This window comes from Podarcis vaucheri, assembly GCF_965113315.1.
Source record: "Podarcis vaucheri genome assembly, chromosome: 1".
Taxonomy (NCBI): Eukaryota; Metazoa; Chordata; class Lepidosauria; order Squamata; family Lacertidae; genus Podarcis; species Podarcis vaucheri.
This window is the reverse complement of record NC_138759.1, coordinates 64048169-64065372: the sequence shown is the minus strand read 5'-3', so window position 1 is coordinate 64065372 and position 17204 is coordinate 64048169. Positions and strand designations below refer to the sequence as shown.

Sequence of the window (17204 nt, the reverse complement as noted above, 5' to 3'; positions counted from 1 at the left end):
CACAACATCTCATCTTGCTTTCGTGAGGAAAAGGCAGAAGATGCATTCTACTCATGTGTTTCCCTGGTGTGTGAAGGGAAAAGGATATGGTGAGCAGTCATGCCCTTGATGTCACGCATGTGCAAAGAATTTCTTTCTGAAGATGTGAGGGCTGTGTGTGGAAACACAAGGAGGTGGGGTTACTGGGATGTAACCACATGCCAACAATGGGATGTGTTTACTTGGCCTCAGCACATTCCTTCTTTGTGCACTAGGTGAATGCATGAGTAAACATTTCAAAAGGGCCTTAATTTATTAGGTCTGGTGTAAAAAAAAATGACATGGAGCTACAGTGACTCCATATCCCACTACTCTCTCCAGGGCCGGATGAGGCCCCAAGCTACTGAAGGTAATGGGGCCCTTCATATGTCCAGCTGTCCTTTGTCAACAACAAATTGTGGTTTTTTGTGTGTTGAATATATGCTATATGGTAATTTATGGACCTAATAGGTATCTAAAGCCATTTGCACATGCACAATGTAGGCACCCTATATATAGAAATGAGCAAACCTGCAATATTTTAGGGAGCAGGCTAGCAGGTGGGGCCCATCATAGGAGCCTACACAACACAAAACATTGTTGCTGTATGTAGGTTTTATTTTATTTGTTTTTTATCTTATATTTTGGAAGTGCACATCCAGGTTTTTCCCCCTTTAATTATTTGGGGGGGGGGCTCAAGAGAATGGGCCCCTAAGCTATAGCTTGTTTAGCTTATACGTAAATCCGGCACTGACTCTCTTCTTGTAATGTCTAATACAAACAGAAAGTGGTTGGACAACAACATGAGGGGCAGCTCCCCAACCACCTCTCTAGTTGCTGGGCAGGCCAAAAGGTGCTGACCTCACACCCTGCACTGTATGTGTTTGATGTTATAAAGAAATGAAAAAAATGGAGTAACAGCAATAGCTTTGTGTCTCTTTATAAGATAACCCTTTGGTGAAAGTAATGATCCTCCATCAGGCTTCATCTCTTTCATAAGGGCATCCAGGCTTGAAGAAAATATAGCTGCAAAAGTTCATTTAAACTCTTCTTGCCTATGTGCACTCTTTGGGATTTATAGGGTGAGTTTGCGCTTTTTCTGACACATAATTTCAATGTGGACTTTCAATCTCTATAGCATGGCATGAAATGAAATTCCATAACACTGCTTGGAAGATTAAGGCCATGATCTCTGGATAATCATCTTGCTTCTCTTTACTTAATATCTACCTGCAAGTCCAAGTTGCTCAACAAATGTTTCAGAGTCAATGTGGAAAATGGGGTGATATATTTTCATGTGGCTGTTCTTATTAGCTCTACGTGGAGTGACAGACAAATAAAGTATGTGGGAGTTAGGGCAGAGAGGATAGCAAAGATGGATGAGTCTGTATACCCGAGAGGCCATTGTATTAAGCAAGGAGGATACAATTCAGTGGAGATGCATGGCTGACATGAAATTATCTTTGGAATGGCTGCTTTTGAGAAGGGAGGAATTATGTTCTTTTAAGAACCAAGGTACTGAGTTATATTGCACAGTAGGGAGAAGCAACAACACTCCATTATATGCAATATTAAGGCATTTAACTAGGATAATTTAAAACAAAAAAACAAAGTAATCTGAAAACAAGTCATTCCTTCCCTCAAGAGTTAAAAAAGAAGTTGCTTATACCCTGCACGTATGCTTCACTTATGGAAGAAATATGACCAGAACTAAATAATTGGACCTCAAATTAACAAATTCATATTATCAAACTGGCCATTTTACAGATAGCTAACTTCCCCCAAACTCAGATTTTAATTAATCAAGTTTTAAAATATCTGTAATATGGAGCTTTGCAAGGCCAAGGGCAGCCTGAGCAGACAAGATTACAGATGCTTGATAAATGGAGCTAATTGGTGTTGCATCTTTATAATGTCACGATCCTTTAAGTCATTTCTGTGTAGACTCTGCACTGTAGTGCTCTCTTTTGTATCTATGAAATACAACATAATAATTAGAATTTATCCTTGTGGGGGAAGGGGCGGGGGTGGAGAAATGATCTATTTCATTAAATGTATCTCTGCTTCCTGCTTCCCCTTTGTAACATCTTCTTCTCCCTGAATCCTGTTAGTAAATGCCATGGGTTGTGGGCAGGCAAGTAAAAGTTCTATCAGCCATGCTTTATTGAAATGTCAGATTGGTCCTTGCTTGCATTTTTAATATGGGGGAACAACACTGTCTTGACTAATGCTTACATTTTGTTGTTGTTGTTTACTGAATCAAATGTCAGTAAAAGGAAAGCTTAGGTGTTCAAAACGCAATGATGTTGACAGTTTAGGACTACCAAGTGACTGTTAAGGAAAAGTAAGTTTATTTATTTCTGCGTTTCCAAATGAAATATGTATGCTTATGATGCAATGATCATCCTCTTTATACAGCCACTAGAAAGAGAAAGAAGTGAGGAAATTGTGAAGTGAGATATTAAACTACCTAGGACAATCAGAGGCATGGCTCCTGCCTTAATACATTACTCCTTCTTGATCAGTTTAGCATGCTGTTTGATCAGAAAAAGTACCTAGATGCGGAAACTCAAGTGATGAAATATGCAGCTTGATCAGTAAAGTATGTAGAAACTCAGCAAGTTCCAGTAGGTAGCTCAGCCAGTGAATTATACAGCAAAGCTAGGGAAGTACCCAGCTGGGAGCATAAATTATGAAAGTGGCTCAGTCAAGTATGCATCTTCATTAAAAGAATTTGGGAGGAAAAAATAAAATAGTAAAATTCAGCATGTCTCTTGGCTATTAAGTTATGCAAGTGGATATGCAAACGGCAACAATGGGACTACAAAGGTATTCAGCTAAATCAATGAAGCAAGACTCTGCTTAAGAAAACGGCACACTGCAGACCTGCCTGGTCTCATGCAACTTGTTTATTATGGTCGATGAAAATGGAGCAGGTCTAAATTATAAGGATTCCATAGGCTCATTAGAAGCTGGGAATGTATTTTTTCCAACTTGAAAGAAAAATGAAAAACCAGAATAGGGCTTATTTACAATCTTCTCATGCCACCTAGAAGTTACTCATACGTGTGCTTACTCCTATGGAAGATGTGCAACAACAAAAATTGCTCATTGACCAGTCTATGTGAAAAAGAAACACTAGCCAGACCATCAATTTTCATTCATTTTCAAATGTAACCATGTCTTCACCTGCACAAAGTGCTAAAGGATTGTTCAGTGGTGCATGTTGTGACTGGGTGGGTGAAAGTGATGTAAGGAGGACCATTTTAAAATCAAGGAACACTCTGGTGTGCTCCAATAAGGTTCATGTTGATATGGTTTGATCCCCCCCCCGCACCAACTCATACCAAGTAACAGATTAACCCCAATATTTTAAGATTTGTAAAGTTCTTGAATGGAATTGGCACGTGCCTGAAAGTCTTTGCTGTATTACATCTGAGATGGATGTTGATTCAGCAAGCTTAGAAGTTAGAAGTATCTTAGAAGTTAGAACCACTAAACCACCTACTTTGTGAATGCACTCCTGCACCTTCATAAGTCATATTGCTAACTCTCTTGGGATGAAGTAGTGTGTCCCTGTGTTTTAACCCATATTGACCCTTTAAGGGAAACAGGGAACAACTGAAGTTTAGGCCAAAAAGTTGGTCAATCTCAAATAAGATTTTGTCAACATCCAATTTTCTCCTCTCAATAAACTGTACTGAGCCAAATAGCCAAAGGTGAGTGATCAAATTATGAAGCTTAAATGCCATGGTTGCTGAGAAATATGTACATGATATGGTCCATTGCTCAGCGTCCTCTACCACCAAATGATTGTTTAGTGCAGAAGTATGGTGGAAATAAATAAAACTGTTATCACTTTTTTTTTCTTTTAAGAAAAGATGACCAAGGGCAAAGAGCTGGAAATCTGACATAGGATGATGAATGTAAACAATTGAAAACAAAGCAAATTGTTTTATAAAATGCTCAATTCTGATTCTTGGTGGTACTAACAATGATTAAAGTTATGCATCACATTCCTGTGCATATATTGCATCAGCAAATTGATTTATGCTAGACTGTGATTGCTTTAATTTATTTTCCATGAATGGTGTTATCATTTAATGAATTTAATTCATAATAACAGCATGTTTGTCTGGTTACCTGGGGTTAGTAAGGGCCTATATTCAGGTATTGTCTTTCTCTCTCTCTCTCTCCCCCCCCCCTGAATTTTAAAGGTGTAGCTTATATTTGGGTGTGACTTATATTTGGGCCAATACAATAGGTTGTGTTGGGTTTTTTTAAAAAAAACACAACAACACACACTTTACTGTCACTTGTACAACTTGTATACAGTGAGATTACACGAGCACCCCCCACTCAGCTCTCTTGGTCTTAATTCCCCTTGTTTACTGATGCACACCCACCAAACCCGAAAGTCAGTTGCCCTGTAGTTATCTTTTCATTCAGTTGATGTTGTAGCGGAGGGGATTTTAATCAAGCTTGGAATGCATGAGAGGAGATTTTTCCTCCCTTGATATAGTTGCAATGAAAAGTGTTCTCCATGGTGTCTAGTAACCCTGGAAGACAAGGTTCCAGAGGTATCTATCAGAATTTGCCTCCTAGGGATGTGAGCTGGCTTTTTCATTGGAACTGTGCACATACTACAGTCCCAATGATAATCTCCACCAATATTTATTAAAAACGGGGGTGGGTGAGGACCAACCAGGGCATTTCAAGTGATAACTCTCATAAGTTGTATGTCCATTACAACCATCATTGCCTTCCTCATGTTAAGAAAATGAACTTCTGCAGTGAGGAGTATTCAGTACTGATGGATAACTCTGGAGGATGAAGGTTCAAAATCACATCAGGAGGCTCCATGAGTAGATAAGGTTGCCTTTCCAGCAGATGGAAGCCGATGAAACTGGCAATGGCGAGATAACGGAGGTAGGTATTTAGAAATACACTTTAAAATTTGCTGACATTGACAAAATCAGATGCTCAACTTTCAGATTTTGAATGAATTCAATAGAGGAAGAAAATACACTGGTGCAAAACTATTTTTCTGTTTGGCAACTAGTGTAATCGGACAAAGAATCATAAGTTTTCAACAGAGTACCGGCATTTAATATGGTTTGGGCTCATTAATTACATATGGCTTCTTTCACCTCTTTTGTACAGTTTCTTATGGATCATTATTGGAAGCAGAAGCTTAATGAGAAATGCTAACCCTGAGAAATTCACACTTGCTCCTACCGAGTGGTAATTTATCTTCAGATCTAACTACTCAGAACCTAATCCTATTATTCAGTCTTGAATGTGTTACTGAATTTCCGTTACTTTATTTATAATGAGACGAGAATGGCAGAGGATTAAAGAACAGGAGGAGAACAGTTAAGGTTTTGATTGCGTTCAAGTCAGGAAACGCAGCCCAGCTTATCAAAGTAATGAAGTTCCCTGCCTTCACCCAACGCATCACCTGCTTAGTGATGTACAATTTTATTCTTCCACCACTTCAAAATTGTTTTGCTGATTAAATAGGCAACTCAGAAGTACCGTTCATATGATTCTATAGCACTAATTGCTGAATAGTTAACAAGTGCTTCTCTGAATTTCTAACTATTCTGTGTTTCCAGTGCTTTTCAGACAATCTAACAGATAGTCAAAAGGAAGCACAGCCCACCCAATGTCAAGGTAGTACAAATATTCCAGATTTCAGATTGTGAACATTCCAGAGGAACGGATGCTGCAGCATGCTTTTTAGGTCATTTTATTTTATTTTTCTTAACAAAAAACGTATCTCTGACAGGCTTCCTTTCTAATGGGGCAGTTATATAATTACTTATCTACCAGCAGCACATTATCGTTAACCACATCTCCATGTGAGGGCAGAATTCAGCTGCTTACTTCATACAACGAATTCCCTATTTTCACAAAGCATACCAACCCATTCTATGTGACACACATCCAAACACACCCTTGCACTATTTATTTATGACACTGATACCCCTTCTTTCTTCCAAGCAGCTCAAGGCAGTGTATCTAGTTTTCTCTCCCTCTGCCATTTCCACACAACAACCCTGTAAGGAATGCTGGTTGAAAGATAGTGAATGGTGCACGGTACCCCAATGAGCTTAATGGCTGTGTGGGGCTTTGAACCTGTGGCTCTCTCCCACTTCCACCCTCTAGTCTGACACACGAACCGCTTCTCCATTTTGAATTCCTGCCAGTAGGCATAAATAACAAGGCATCAAGCTAGTAAAGATTTGCTGTGATTTGCTACACTTCACAGTGACTTCCTATTTGTACCAGCAGTACCTTGTGACAATGCAAGCAGAATGTGCCTCCCTATGGAAAATAAACTGATTTGGTGTGGTAAATTCACAAGTGAATAAACCAGGTGGATTACAAGCAGTCGATGATTAAATCACATTTCTAACATTCCTTTTTGAAAGCTTTGCAATCCTGTTAATTAATCTCTCAAGCAAAACCAGGGAGAGTAGACTTTTACATCAAAAGGCATCTCCTTTGCAGCACCTGAATATAAAACAACCTTATTCCCCCTAATATAATGCTATATATCATATTCTGATCATTACAACCAAATACATATGCATCTCCTCTAAAGTCTGCACACAGTGCACATTAAGTCTTGACTTCTGAATGGATTAAACTTACATCTTGTGAGTTGCATTCCGAGGTGCTTTGATTATTATCTTCATTTCTTGAGGAAACCCGAAGAGTCTCTTTGTCTTCAGGAGCTCTTTGCTAGATGACAAGAAAGATAAAGGACTGTGAAAAAATACTGCAGGGATATTTATCTGTTGGATTCGTCTCTGCCTTCTTTCAAATAACTGTTGTAAACAATTACTACCTGGAAATCAGAAATCTGTTTCAAAACATTCAGCAGCACAACTATTATTTGCTATCTGTTGGATGCGAAGAACTATTTGACGCTCTTGAAAGAGAACTCTCCTGCCTCTCAGCATCCTTGAAAAGCAACTCTTGAGGGCCAAGGGACAGGGATAGAGCTTAGTATCTGCAGTGGGAGATGCTAAATGCTAGAAGCACCTTGCATGAGTTAAAAGGTAAAGGTAAAGGAACCCTTGACCATTAGGTCCAGTCGTGACCGACTCTGGGGTTGCGGCGCTCATCTCGCTTTATTGGCTGAGGGAGCCGGCGTACAGCTTCCGGGTCATGTTGCCAGCGTGACTAAGCCGCTTCTGGTGAACCAGAGCAGCGCACGGAAACACCGTTTACCTTCCCGCTGGAGCGGTACCTATTTATCTACTTGCACTTCATGTTTTCGAACTGCTAGGTTGGCAGGAGCAGGGACCGAGCGACGGGAGCTCACCCCATCACGGGGATTCGAACCGCCAACTTTCTGATCGGCAAGGCCTATGCTCTGTGGTTTAACCCACAGCGCCACCTTGCATGAATTGAAGCCCCACAAAATCTGCTCCATGGTGTTCCCCAACACCCTGGAGTAGATTTTGAAAGTGACAGGGTTACAAAGGAAAGGGAGGAAAGGGGAAGTCTTACTGCATGTGTGAAGGCCTCATGCAGTGAAGGTTTGGGTGCAACTAATGGTTAAATCTGTCAATTCTGGTTACTCTCAGATTCTCATTTTTCCACTTTTGTGTTCATTTCTCCACATTTCCACACCAGTTTGCAAATTATTTGGATGTATCCCCCAGTCAGCAAAGATGAAACCTATAAAAAGGGCTATTATCGACCACATGTGTGGAGTAAATACTTCTGAATTTGCCCATTGGAAATACACAGATTGTTATGAATTAATTGCTACTGAGCTTAAGTTATTGTGGCATTTTGTTTCTAATATAATTTATTTAAATCTCATTGTAACAGTACGATATGCAATTGCTAATAACGGATATCTAATTACAATTTACATCCTAATTATAAAGAGCACACCATTCACAAGTCAAATAAAAACCTAGTTAGCAGTCTGCTTGTACAACTGTGCACTCAGGGGTGAATCATTTTGGAAAGCACTCCAGCCCCTTATCCAATTTGTCTTTGCATTTCTGAAGCCTGCTGATGACTTTCATATTTCAAGACTGTGTGTGCAGCATATACAGGGTTCCGCATTCCAGCAATACTTTCACAAATTAGAGAGATTTACAGGTGAGACCTTTTCATGCTTGACCAAAAATCACGTTTCAAATTTCAGAAACTTAAGAATTAAGTAAAGCCGTTTGCAGTCCACTTAACTTATGCATGGGCTTGCTGATGAAACTAAAATCTATTTGTGTTTGCACAGCTTTCAGTAAAAGATAATATATATAAAAAAGAATTAAACATCCAGTTTGCTTGAAACAGAATAGCAAGCCAAACTCATTATTTTTCTGTGTTGCTCTCCAAATTTTGTGCTGGAATAAATGATACATTCCTGTTCCAGTCTATGCTTCCTATTTTCTCTCTCTGCTTCAATCTATATAGTTCTCTTTTCATTATAAACTACTTACCATTTCTCTTCTTTGTATTATTATAATCTTCCGTGTCTTTCATTATCTCTTCACTGCCTAATACTGCTACGGTGCTCTCTAATCATGATGCTTCTAGTTAGTGACCTTTTTTTGACATTGGTATGTCATTTCAGGGTTTTTTCACCGAATAAGCTAATTTTCAGCTGTTCAGATAGCTTCTCATTCACAACACCTTTTGGATCAGATTGTAACACCCTTGCATTCTTTTTTATTCTTTTTAAATATTTATTAATATTAACAACAAAATATAAGAATACGCAAAAACAATAAAGAAACAATTCCAAATCTTACAGATTAAAACACAAAACTAAGAATGAAAATGAAAAAAGAAAAGGTTACAGACTCCGCTAATAGTATCTCGGGTTAAGAACTGTGCTTCAGGATGAGAACAGAAATCGCGCAGCAGTGCAGTGGCAGCGGGAGGCCCCATTAGCTAAAGTGGTACCTCAGGTTAAGAACAGTTTCATGTTAAGAATGGACATCCAGAACGAATTAAGTTCTTAACCTGAGGTACCACTGTACATTTTCATATAATTCTTTCTTATTAAATAACATGCTGTGAAATTTATGGTTTTTGTCCATAATTTTTCTACTCTTTGTATTCTATTGTATGGCCTAGATCTTGTTCCTACTTTTTAGTGGCATTTCCCTTTTTCTTCTTTTTCTGATTGTCCATTCTATAACAATTTGTAGATTTTTGAGATAGTCTTTTCATTATTGTATAATATTTCCTTTTCCCATACCGAATTATTTTTATCAAAACCCTTTGATTTTTTATCCTTTTTGAACATTGCTGTTAGCTGGTAGAATTCTAGCCAGTTAACCCCACTCTGTTTTAGTTCTTCGATTTTTTTCACTTTCGGGCAATAATTTATCTCCTCCACAAGTTCCCTATATGTTAGCCAATTATCTTTCATGTTATTTCTTTGACTAGCTGATGGTTCTATAGGCGATAGCCATCAGGGAGTTTTAGTTGTTACTACTGCTTTGTTCCTTTCCCAAACTTTCTCACCAAATGGTTAGTGAAGCCTCTATGTGCTTTTATTTCTGGGTATTTTCCTGTTGTTATTCTGTCTCTCACAGCTACAATAAACCTACCATCAAAATTATGGACTGGTCATTTCTTCATCAGGGGGCAAACAGGCAAATTTAGCAGGGGATCAAATACTTTCCCCCCTCACTGTACCTTAGGTCAGGATTACTGTCCTGCTGAGGCCATTACTGCTTGAAACAGAACAGGAAACAAGCTTATGATTCACTCTGTGAGGACATGGCTGACTTGGAAATCATGAATTGGGGCTCTCTATTTAAGGAGTGTGATGAAGGTTGTAGCTCAATGACTGAACATCTGCTTTGTGTGCAGAAGGTCCTATATTCAGTCCTCAGGATTTCCAAGTAAGTATGGGAGAGACGCCTGGAGTGCTACAGTCAATAAGTGTCAACAATATTGAGGTAGATGAACCAACGGCAGTCCCTATATTCACAAGGGACATCAGACTAGTATTTGGCAATGGGTTCAAACAAATTAAATATTGAAAGACATGCCTCTCCACACCATTTTTCCACTGCAGTTGCTTGAAATAATTTGAGCAACATGGCCAAGTCATAGACTATTTAGATATAACAAGTGTAGTGTGAGGCCCTATTATCCCAAAGAGATAAAATGTTCAATTTGCATCAAATAAATGAAGCAAGTAAACACAATGAGAACTGACGGTGTGTGTGTGTAAAAAAAAAGAATAACCATGCAATAATCACCAATATGGGAAAAATTTGCTGAACTGAAGACACGGCCTATTAAGCCAATTACCAGGGTAGCTTTGAAATATATGACTTTACCCTGCGGCATTAGTAGACATTTAGGATTTCACCTTAAATTTAGATAGCAATGTTTCTAAATTTGACAAAGCCCCCCCCCTTGCCTTTGTGGTACGGCTACTCACATTTAAAATACAATTACACTTCTATCAAAATGCCCACTTTAATATGAAGCTTCATCTTATCCCTCCAATCTGGCCAGCTGAAGTCTGCTGATGCCAGCTCAGTTAACTCCCTGTGAGGCAACAATAATGACAGATGAGCAGCCAGACAGATGGCAACTAATAGGCCAGGACTAAACCTAAGCTTGGCAAGGCCCACTGTGCATTTGAATATCTATCTAGGAGATTTTTTGCTTGGTATTTGGGACAAAGGTATTTATCTGATAGCATTTTTTCACAGAAGGGCAGAGCAGCTTGGTAGGAGAAACTAGCAAGAGCATTCTGGACCTCCAGTTCTGTGACGAACCTGTGTCTCCCATACATGACCCATCCCTTCTGGAAGAATCAAAATCACAAGCCACTGTAGGATGTTTCACACATAACAGCAACTGAAAGCAGCTGTGTCAAATGTGTCAATTTCAGTTTTTCCTCAGTTTCTCACTTTTTCCAGTTTGGTTCTCTACATTTCCACATTAGGCTGGGCAGATTTCTCTAATATACATTTTTTTATATATATTCCTTCCCTAATTGCACATTTTTTGCAAAACAATTTCCTCTTATATAAAGTGTTTTTGTATGTTATTTTCAAGACTATATTCATTTATAGACGCACTCTAGTATATGCATTTCTGTACACATTATTTGGCTGGGGAACTACAATATGAAATTCAGCAACATGCTAATTTTGAATGATAGTTTTTTCGGTTTGCAAATTGTTTCAGAAAGTGCAAATTACCGTATTTTTTTGTATAAGACTAGGTTTTTTCCCTTAAAAATAATGTCCAAAATTTGAGGGCGTCTTATACACGGATAGATCTTCCCCCGTTTTCTTAAATCGGGGTCCCCCAAAATATACGTGGGGGCGTTTTATAGATGGAAAAATATGGTAAGTACTGTATATTCACATTAAACGCAAACTTAATTGAACTTCTCTCAAAATTGCAGCTTGAAGAGGATCTGTTTGTGGTGGCAGCGCCTTCTGAAATCTGGGGAGCAGCAATGCGCAAGATGGCCTCCTCACTGGTGGTCCTTAGGCTATGCAACTCCTTCCCCTTGAAGATAGACCAGGTATTGTCTCTTTTAAAATTCTGCCAATAGTTTACGACACATTTCTCTGCTCAGATCTTTGAATGGATCTAGTTCCTCTTTGCAATATTGTTATATTTGTGGAAAATTCTTTCTGAAGAGGTTTTGATTAACTGTTTTAATCGTCAGTTTGAAATGTTGTGCACCCCCTCTCAGGATCTTTTGGTGATGCATGGGTTATAAAAGCAATAAATAAACAGCTATGCAAATAAGAGTAAACTGACAAACCTCCCATTTGTAAATGTGCTTAAACCAGTCCTCACCAAGCTGATGCCCTCTGGATGTTGTTGGATTTGAACTTCCTCCAAGGCCCAACCAGCATGACCAATGGTCAGGGATGAAGAGAGTTGTAATCCGACAACATCTGGACATACAAAGAGAATGGTAGAAGATCCCAGGCATTTGTTATAATGTTTGGTTTCTCAATCTCTTTAATGAACATGCACTATTGTTCAAAAAATTCTGAAAAGGATCTGTCAGTTTCATGGTTATCCTAGGCCAAACCTTTCCCAAAGTTAAAGCATTGCATTCACCAGCTGTTCCGTAAATCACCCTACCTAAATCAGAACACAGCTGGTAAGAAATTATAAATTAATTTGCATTCATTTGATTAAAAGAATAAAGGTAAACCCTAAAGCCAAACTGATTGCCCAAAGTGGTGATTATTTCCTTGCAGGCATCATGCAGGTACCAATTAGCATAAACAAGAATTCCCTCTCTGTGCTAAAAAGTTTTACTGAACCATATTTTATGGTTTTAACTTCATCAGTTACTACTTTCTCTTTTCACATTTTGAGAGAGAACACCCAGCTGATATGTGCAATAGACTATTAGCTTGCAGCATTACATTCAGATTGGTAGACCTCACTGTATAAAGAAACCCTCAGATTGCTAACTCCAGGTTCTGAGATGCTCCTGGGCAGTAAACCCTCATTGGACCTCCTCTCCTTCAGTGACTCTAACAATTATTCGCTGCTGTGGTTGCTTCTTTTCCCCATCATTGCCATTACCTGCTTACTAGCAGTGGGCTTGCATGTTTCTATGAGCCTCATGAGCAAAGCCATTGGGAGTCTCATAATCCCAGCAGGGTCACCCAAGACAGTAAGGTCAAAGGGGAGGAACTAGACAAAGAATGATCCAAAAAGTCCTCAATGGCTGAACAGGCAGGTAATAACAAGCGGTATGCTACAACTGCTGTGAAGGCAGATGAAGGCTGCAACAAATAAGAATCTACTGGTCATCGTGATACTCATGCCATTGGAATAGAGCCTTACTGCAAAGACTGTGTTGGTCAGTGTGCACTGATTTCCACACATAAAACAAATTCTTGCACAGGTGTCTTCCAAAAAGCCATCCCAAACCAACCCATTCCCTCTCCCAAAAAGTTCCGTGGTGATCAGCAAATGGTAATGGTGGCAGGACCGTGAAATCTGGAAGCCCCTAATCATGAACTGGCACATGGCCGGTGGATACAGGTTCTGCCGTTCTGACTTAAGGAGTGAGGTAGTTTAGTAGCTTGGCAGTTGTATCCATGACTGAGCAGTCCTATTTAAGGTCCACTTTGCTCACCCCAAAAAGGGGGAGGGGCAAGAAAAGGTGCTGTAAACATAGTCTGCCTCTTTCCCCCCTGACTGTGTTCATGGAAAACAATCTTACTTGGCTACGAGTGATCACCAAAGAAGAGGGAAGAAAGAAGAAAAAGTAGAAGAGGGCCAATGAGAAAGCAAGGATCTGTACCTCAACACCACTGTTTGCTTGTTCATCCCTCTGGGCCAGAATGAGACCAAACAAATTGCAATAGTGAAGGGAAGAAGATCCGGGGGCTTTTGTAAGTGCCCCTTCTATGGTGTTGCCCCTTGGCAGATGCCCAACCATGTTGGTTTGATGCCAGCATGAAAAGCTTATCCCAAATAATTTAGTTGTTACAGAAACCTTGCTTAATGGCTAAAGCCCAACAGAGAAGGTCATAGCTCAGTGAAAGTGCAGCTGCATAGCACACTGAAGATCCCAAGTTCAGTCCATATCATATCCAGGTAAGACTGGGACAGATTCCTGTCTGAAACCCCAGAGAACTGCTTCCAGTCAATATAGACAATACAGTGATACCTCGGGTTACAGACACTACAAGTTACAGACGCTTCAGGTTACAGACTCTGCTAACCCAGAAATAGTACCTTGGGTTAAGAGCTTTGCTTCAGGATGAGAACAGAAATCGTGTGGCAGTGGTGCGGTGGCAGTGGGAGGCCCCATTAGCTAAAGTGGTACCTCAGGTTAAGAACAGTTTCAGGTTAAGAACAGACCTCCGGAACGAATTAAGTTCTTAACCAGAAGTACCACTGTACTGAGCTAGATATGACCAATGATCCAACTCAGTATAAGGCAGTTTCTGTGTAACTAATCCTATGGTGTAAGATCAAGCCTTATTCCTTAGAAAGTGCACCTTGATGAGATCTGACAACTTTCTGCAATGCAGCAAAAGCTATTGTACGGTGACCTTGCTTTATCTCCTGTCTTGCCCCCCCCCTCTCTCTCTCTCTCTCTCACACACACACACACACACTTCTTCATAGTAGTAAATAGGTGTTAGGCAATGAAGTAATACTTTGGCTTCGGGGGGCCCGCTAAGGGCGCATTGGAAGATGGTCGACAATACCACCTCTCCGGCTCACACGAGGTAATTAAGAGGCTGATATGGGAGTATGCAGCCTCCCTTGTTACCCCAAGGGAATGGGGAACACTGCCTTGCCTGCAGTTGCCATAAATCACCCCCGGATTCGAAAGAAGGGAGTGAGAGCACTAGGCACAAAGCCCTTGTGTGGGTCCGGCTCTCCCTGACGCTGTCTCTGATTGTGCAGCCTAGTTGCAGGAGCTCAAAATAAACAATTGGAGAAGAAGCAAATGCACATATTTCGAGCGAAGATCGGGAGTAGAGACTGCTAATCAAAGGGATCTCTGTGAAGTGGAGCGACGGGCTGGATTTAAACAATAAATTAAGAAGAAGATTCATCAAAGGATCGGTATGTCGGAGCGGGACTGAAAGGGGGGGGGACTTTTCTTTTTGTCTTATGTGAGTACCCAATAACACCCCCCCCAAGAAAGAATCATTGCAATTACTGATCACAAGCAGGATGATTAGGAACTGTGTGGAAATAAATTACTAATCAAAGATCAAAGACATGGCTTGTGGAAACATCGAGAAAGGAATGAAACCTCTTTATGACGCAGTTATAAAAAAGAGATTTGTTACGGCAGGCCTGTACAGGATGAGTGAGGGGGAGGAGGACCATGGCTTGTTATTCTATCGGACTGTGAGTTTGACCTGGCAGGGCCCCCTGAGAAAATTGAGGAGAGACTGGCAGGCCTGTGGAAATCAACGGACAGACTTTGAGAATGTTTACGGAGGTGCAGACATGGCGTCTGTCCATTTTGTATGGCTCTTGGAGGAGTGTAAAATCCACACAGGATATAACAACATTTGCTTTCAACCCGCTTGTGGAGACTACCAGAGACCACAAAGAAAGGAATATATGAGAACAATAAGAAGATGAGGAAAATAACAAATAACAAAGAGAAGATTGACTAGAACTGTGAATACTATTTGGACAGAATTGTGTAATTCTGCAAGAGAGATGTTTGGATCCCGTTCAGAGCTCGAAGCATGAGTACCCCCAACAAAAATTTAAAAATTTGGCTGTGTAATTTGGATCTAATGTGATTTGGAATTAATGTGATTTGATTGGCCTGTTAATAAAAATTATTTAAAAAAACAACTTTGGCTTCAAGTAAATGAACAGGGGTAGGACAGCTTGACCCCAGCCATGACTAAAAAGTGGCTGCTTAATTGCTTGCCGTCTCAAAAAGAACTTCAACAGACCTGTGGCTATTGACTATTGAAGTGAAGGAATCTTGTGGCCTGGTCCTAGCCACTTGCCAGAGGACCAATAGCACATGGGAGTTTGCTTTTTCTTCTTCTTCTAGAAAAAGCACTCCAAAGCAACTGATAGTGGGCCTCCAAACACAGAGTCAAATTTCAGCCTAGTCCCAACCCTTTGCCAGACAATTTAGTAGAGGCCTCTGATAATGGAAGGTGGAAGGTGATTTTAAGCAATTCCACCTCTCCCTAAATATTCCTGTACCACCTTCCATGCTGTTCTGGAGGCTCCCCAACTTTTTGTAGTAGTTGAGGAGAGGTTGCAGGGGGAGAGGGAAGTGGTGAAAAATCACTCCATTAGATGAGGTATATTTTGGAATTAAAGCCTTTCTATTTGTGGATTTGAACAAAGGGATTCCACTAAGTGGAAATCCCTTTAGGAAAAAGACAATTTTGACAGGAATTGGAGTACATGTAAACATGGTACATTTTAAAAAATCACCAAATATCCTTCAATTTCTAATGATTCCTTGTGTTGGATATATTGTGTTAAGGAGGACAACTCCACATTTAGACATTGGACTTTTGTGGGTCCTCCTCCCAGTTCTCTGAAATGTTGATTAAACTTTAATCTGTTTCATAATTTTCATTAAAAGGTGGATTATTGCTGTCTTGCATCTCCATGTTCACAACCTATTTCAGCATATGTTGTAAGTATTAACATATGCAGTACCAATGCTAGTAACTATGCTTTTACTATTGTGACACTTTCTCCCATTTGTTTCAAAATCTTCTCTGTGGGTCAAAGGAAAAACGGCAACTTCCTCAACTGCCTATTGATAAAAACACAGAAATACATTGTTTCATTTTAAAACACTGAAACTTTCCACACTGCACAACTCTTTGCCCCAGACCTACTGGGCAAACTAGTTGCTAATAGTGGAAAGAAGGTCTGCTGGGATCAATCTATGACAGTAACAGCCATTTAAAAGAGATACAACAAAGCATTCCATGGGATTTCAAGAGCCTGGGGAAAGTGTTATTTTCTCAAAAGCCTCAGACACTGCTAAGAGCCCCACTTAGAGGGACTAGGCTGAAAGATGTTCTCAATAAAAAACAGGGGGGAATCGTGAGCACTACTTCAATATACGCCCCCTGGGAAACTATGTGTTTCAGAAAGTTACAGTTAAGAACATTATTTCTTACACTTGGGGATTTATGGGGGGGTGTGTGTACTCTATAAACCTCTGTCTTCTTCTTCTTTGGCGATCACTTGTAGCCAAGTAAGATTGTCTTCCAGTCCGTAAGTGACTGTGGAGGCCAATTCTGGATCCACACATCCTTCCACAGTGGGGACATTGGTTTCTGGGTAGGAGTTGATCATGGTGTGGATTTGCCAAGCGTGCCTTCCTCTTAGCACATTTCTCCCTTGCGTCCTGAGTTTGAGTGTCTTCAAAGCCCATGATACCTTTGGTAAAGGCTGTTCTCCAATTGGAGCACTCACAGGCAAGTGTTTCCCAGTTGTTAGTGTTTATGCTACATTTTTAAAGTTTTGCCTTGAGACAGTCTTTAAACCTCTTTTGTTGACCATCAGCATTACGCTTTCCATTTTTAAGTTCGGAATAGAGTAGTTGCTTTGGAAGATGATCATCAGGCATCTGCACAACATGACTAGTCCAACGAAGTTGATGATGAAGAACCATTGCTTCAACACTGGTGATCTTTACTTCTTCCAGTACACTGGTACTAGTTTGCCTG

At 40.1% G+C, this 17204-nt stretch overlaps 1 protein-coding gene across 4 annotated transcripts in view; it reads right to left on the bottom strand.

Moving 5' to 3' along the window:
• Positions 1-17204, bottom strand: part of LUZP2 (leucine zipper protein 2) — a 325887-nt gene that overhangs the window by 8905 nt on the left and 299778 nt on the right. For all 4 annotated transcript variants that reach the window (XM_082200692.1, XM_082200690.1, XM_082200691.1 and 1 more), the window contains one exon: positions 6679-6768. In XM_082200692.1, coding sequence (XP_082056818.1) covers positions 6679-6768 — 90 coding nt within the window. The remainder of the gene's footprint in view (positions 1-6678; positions 6769-17204) is intronic.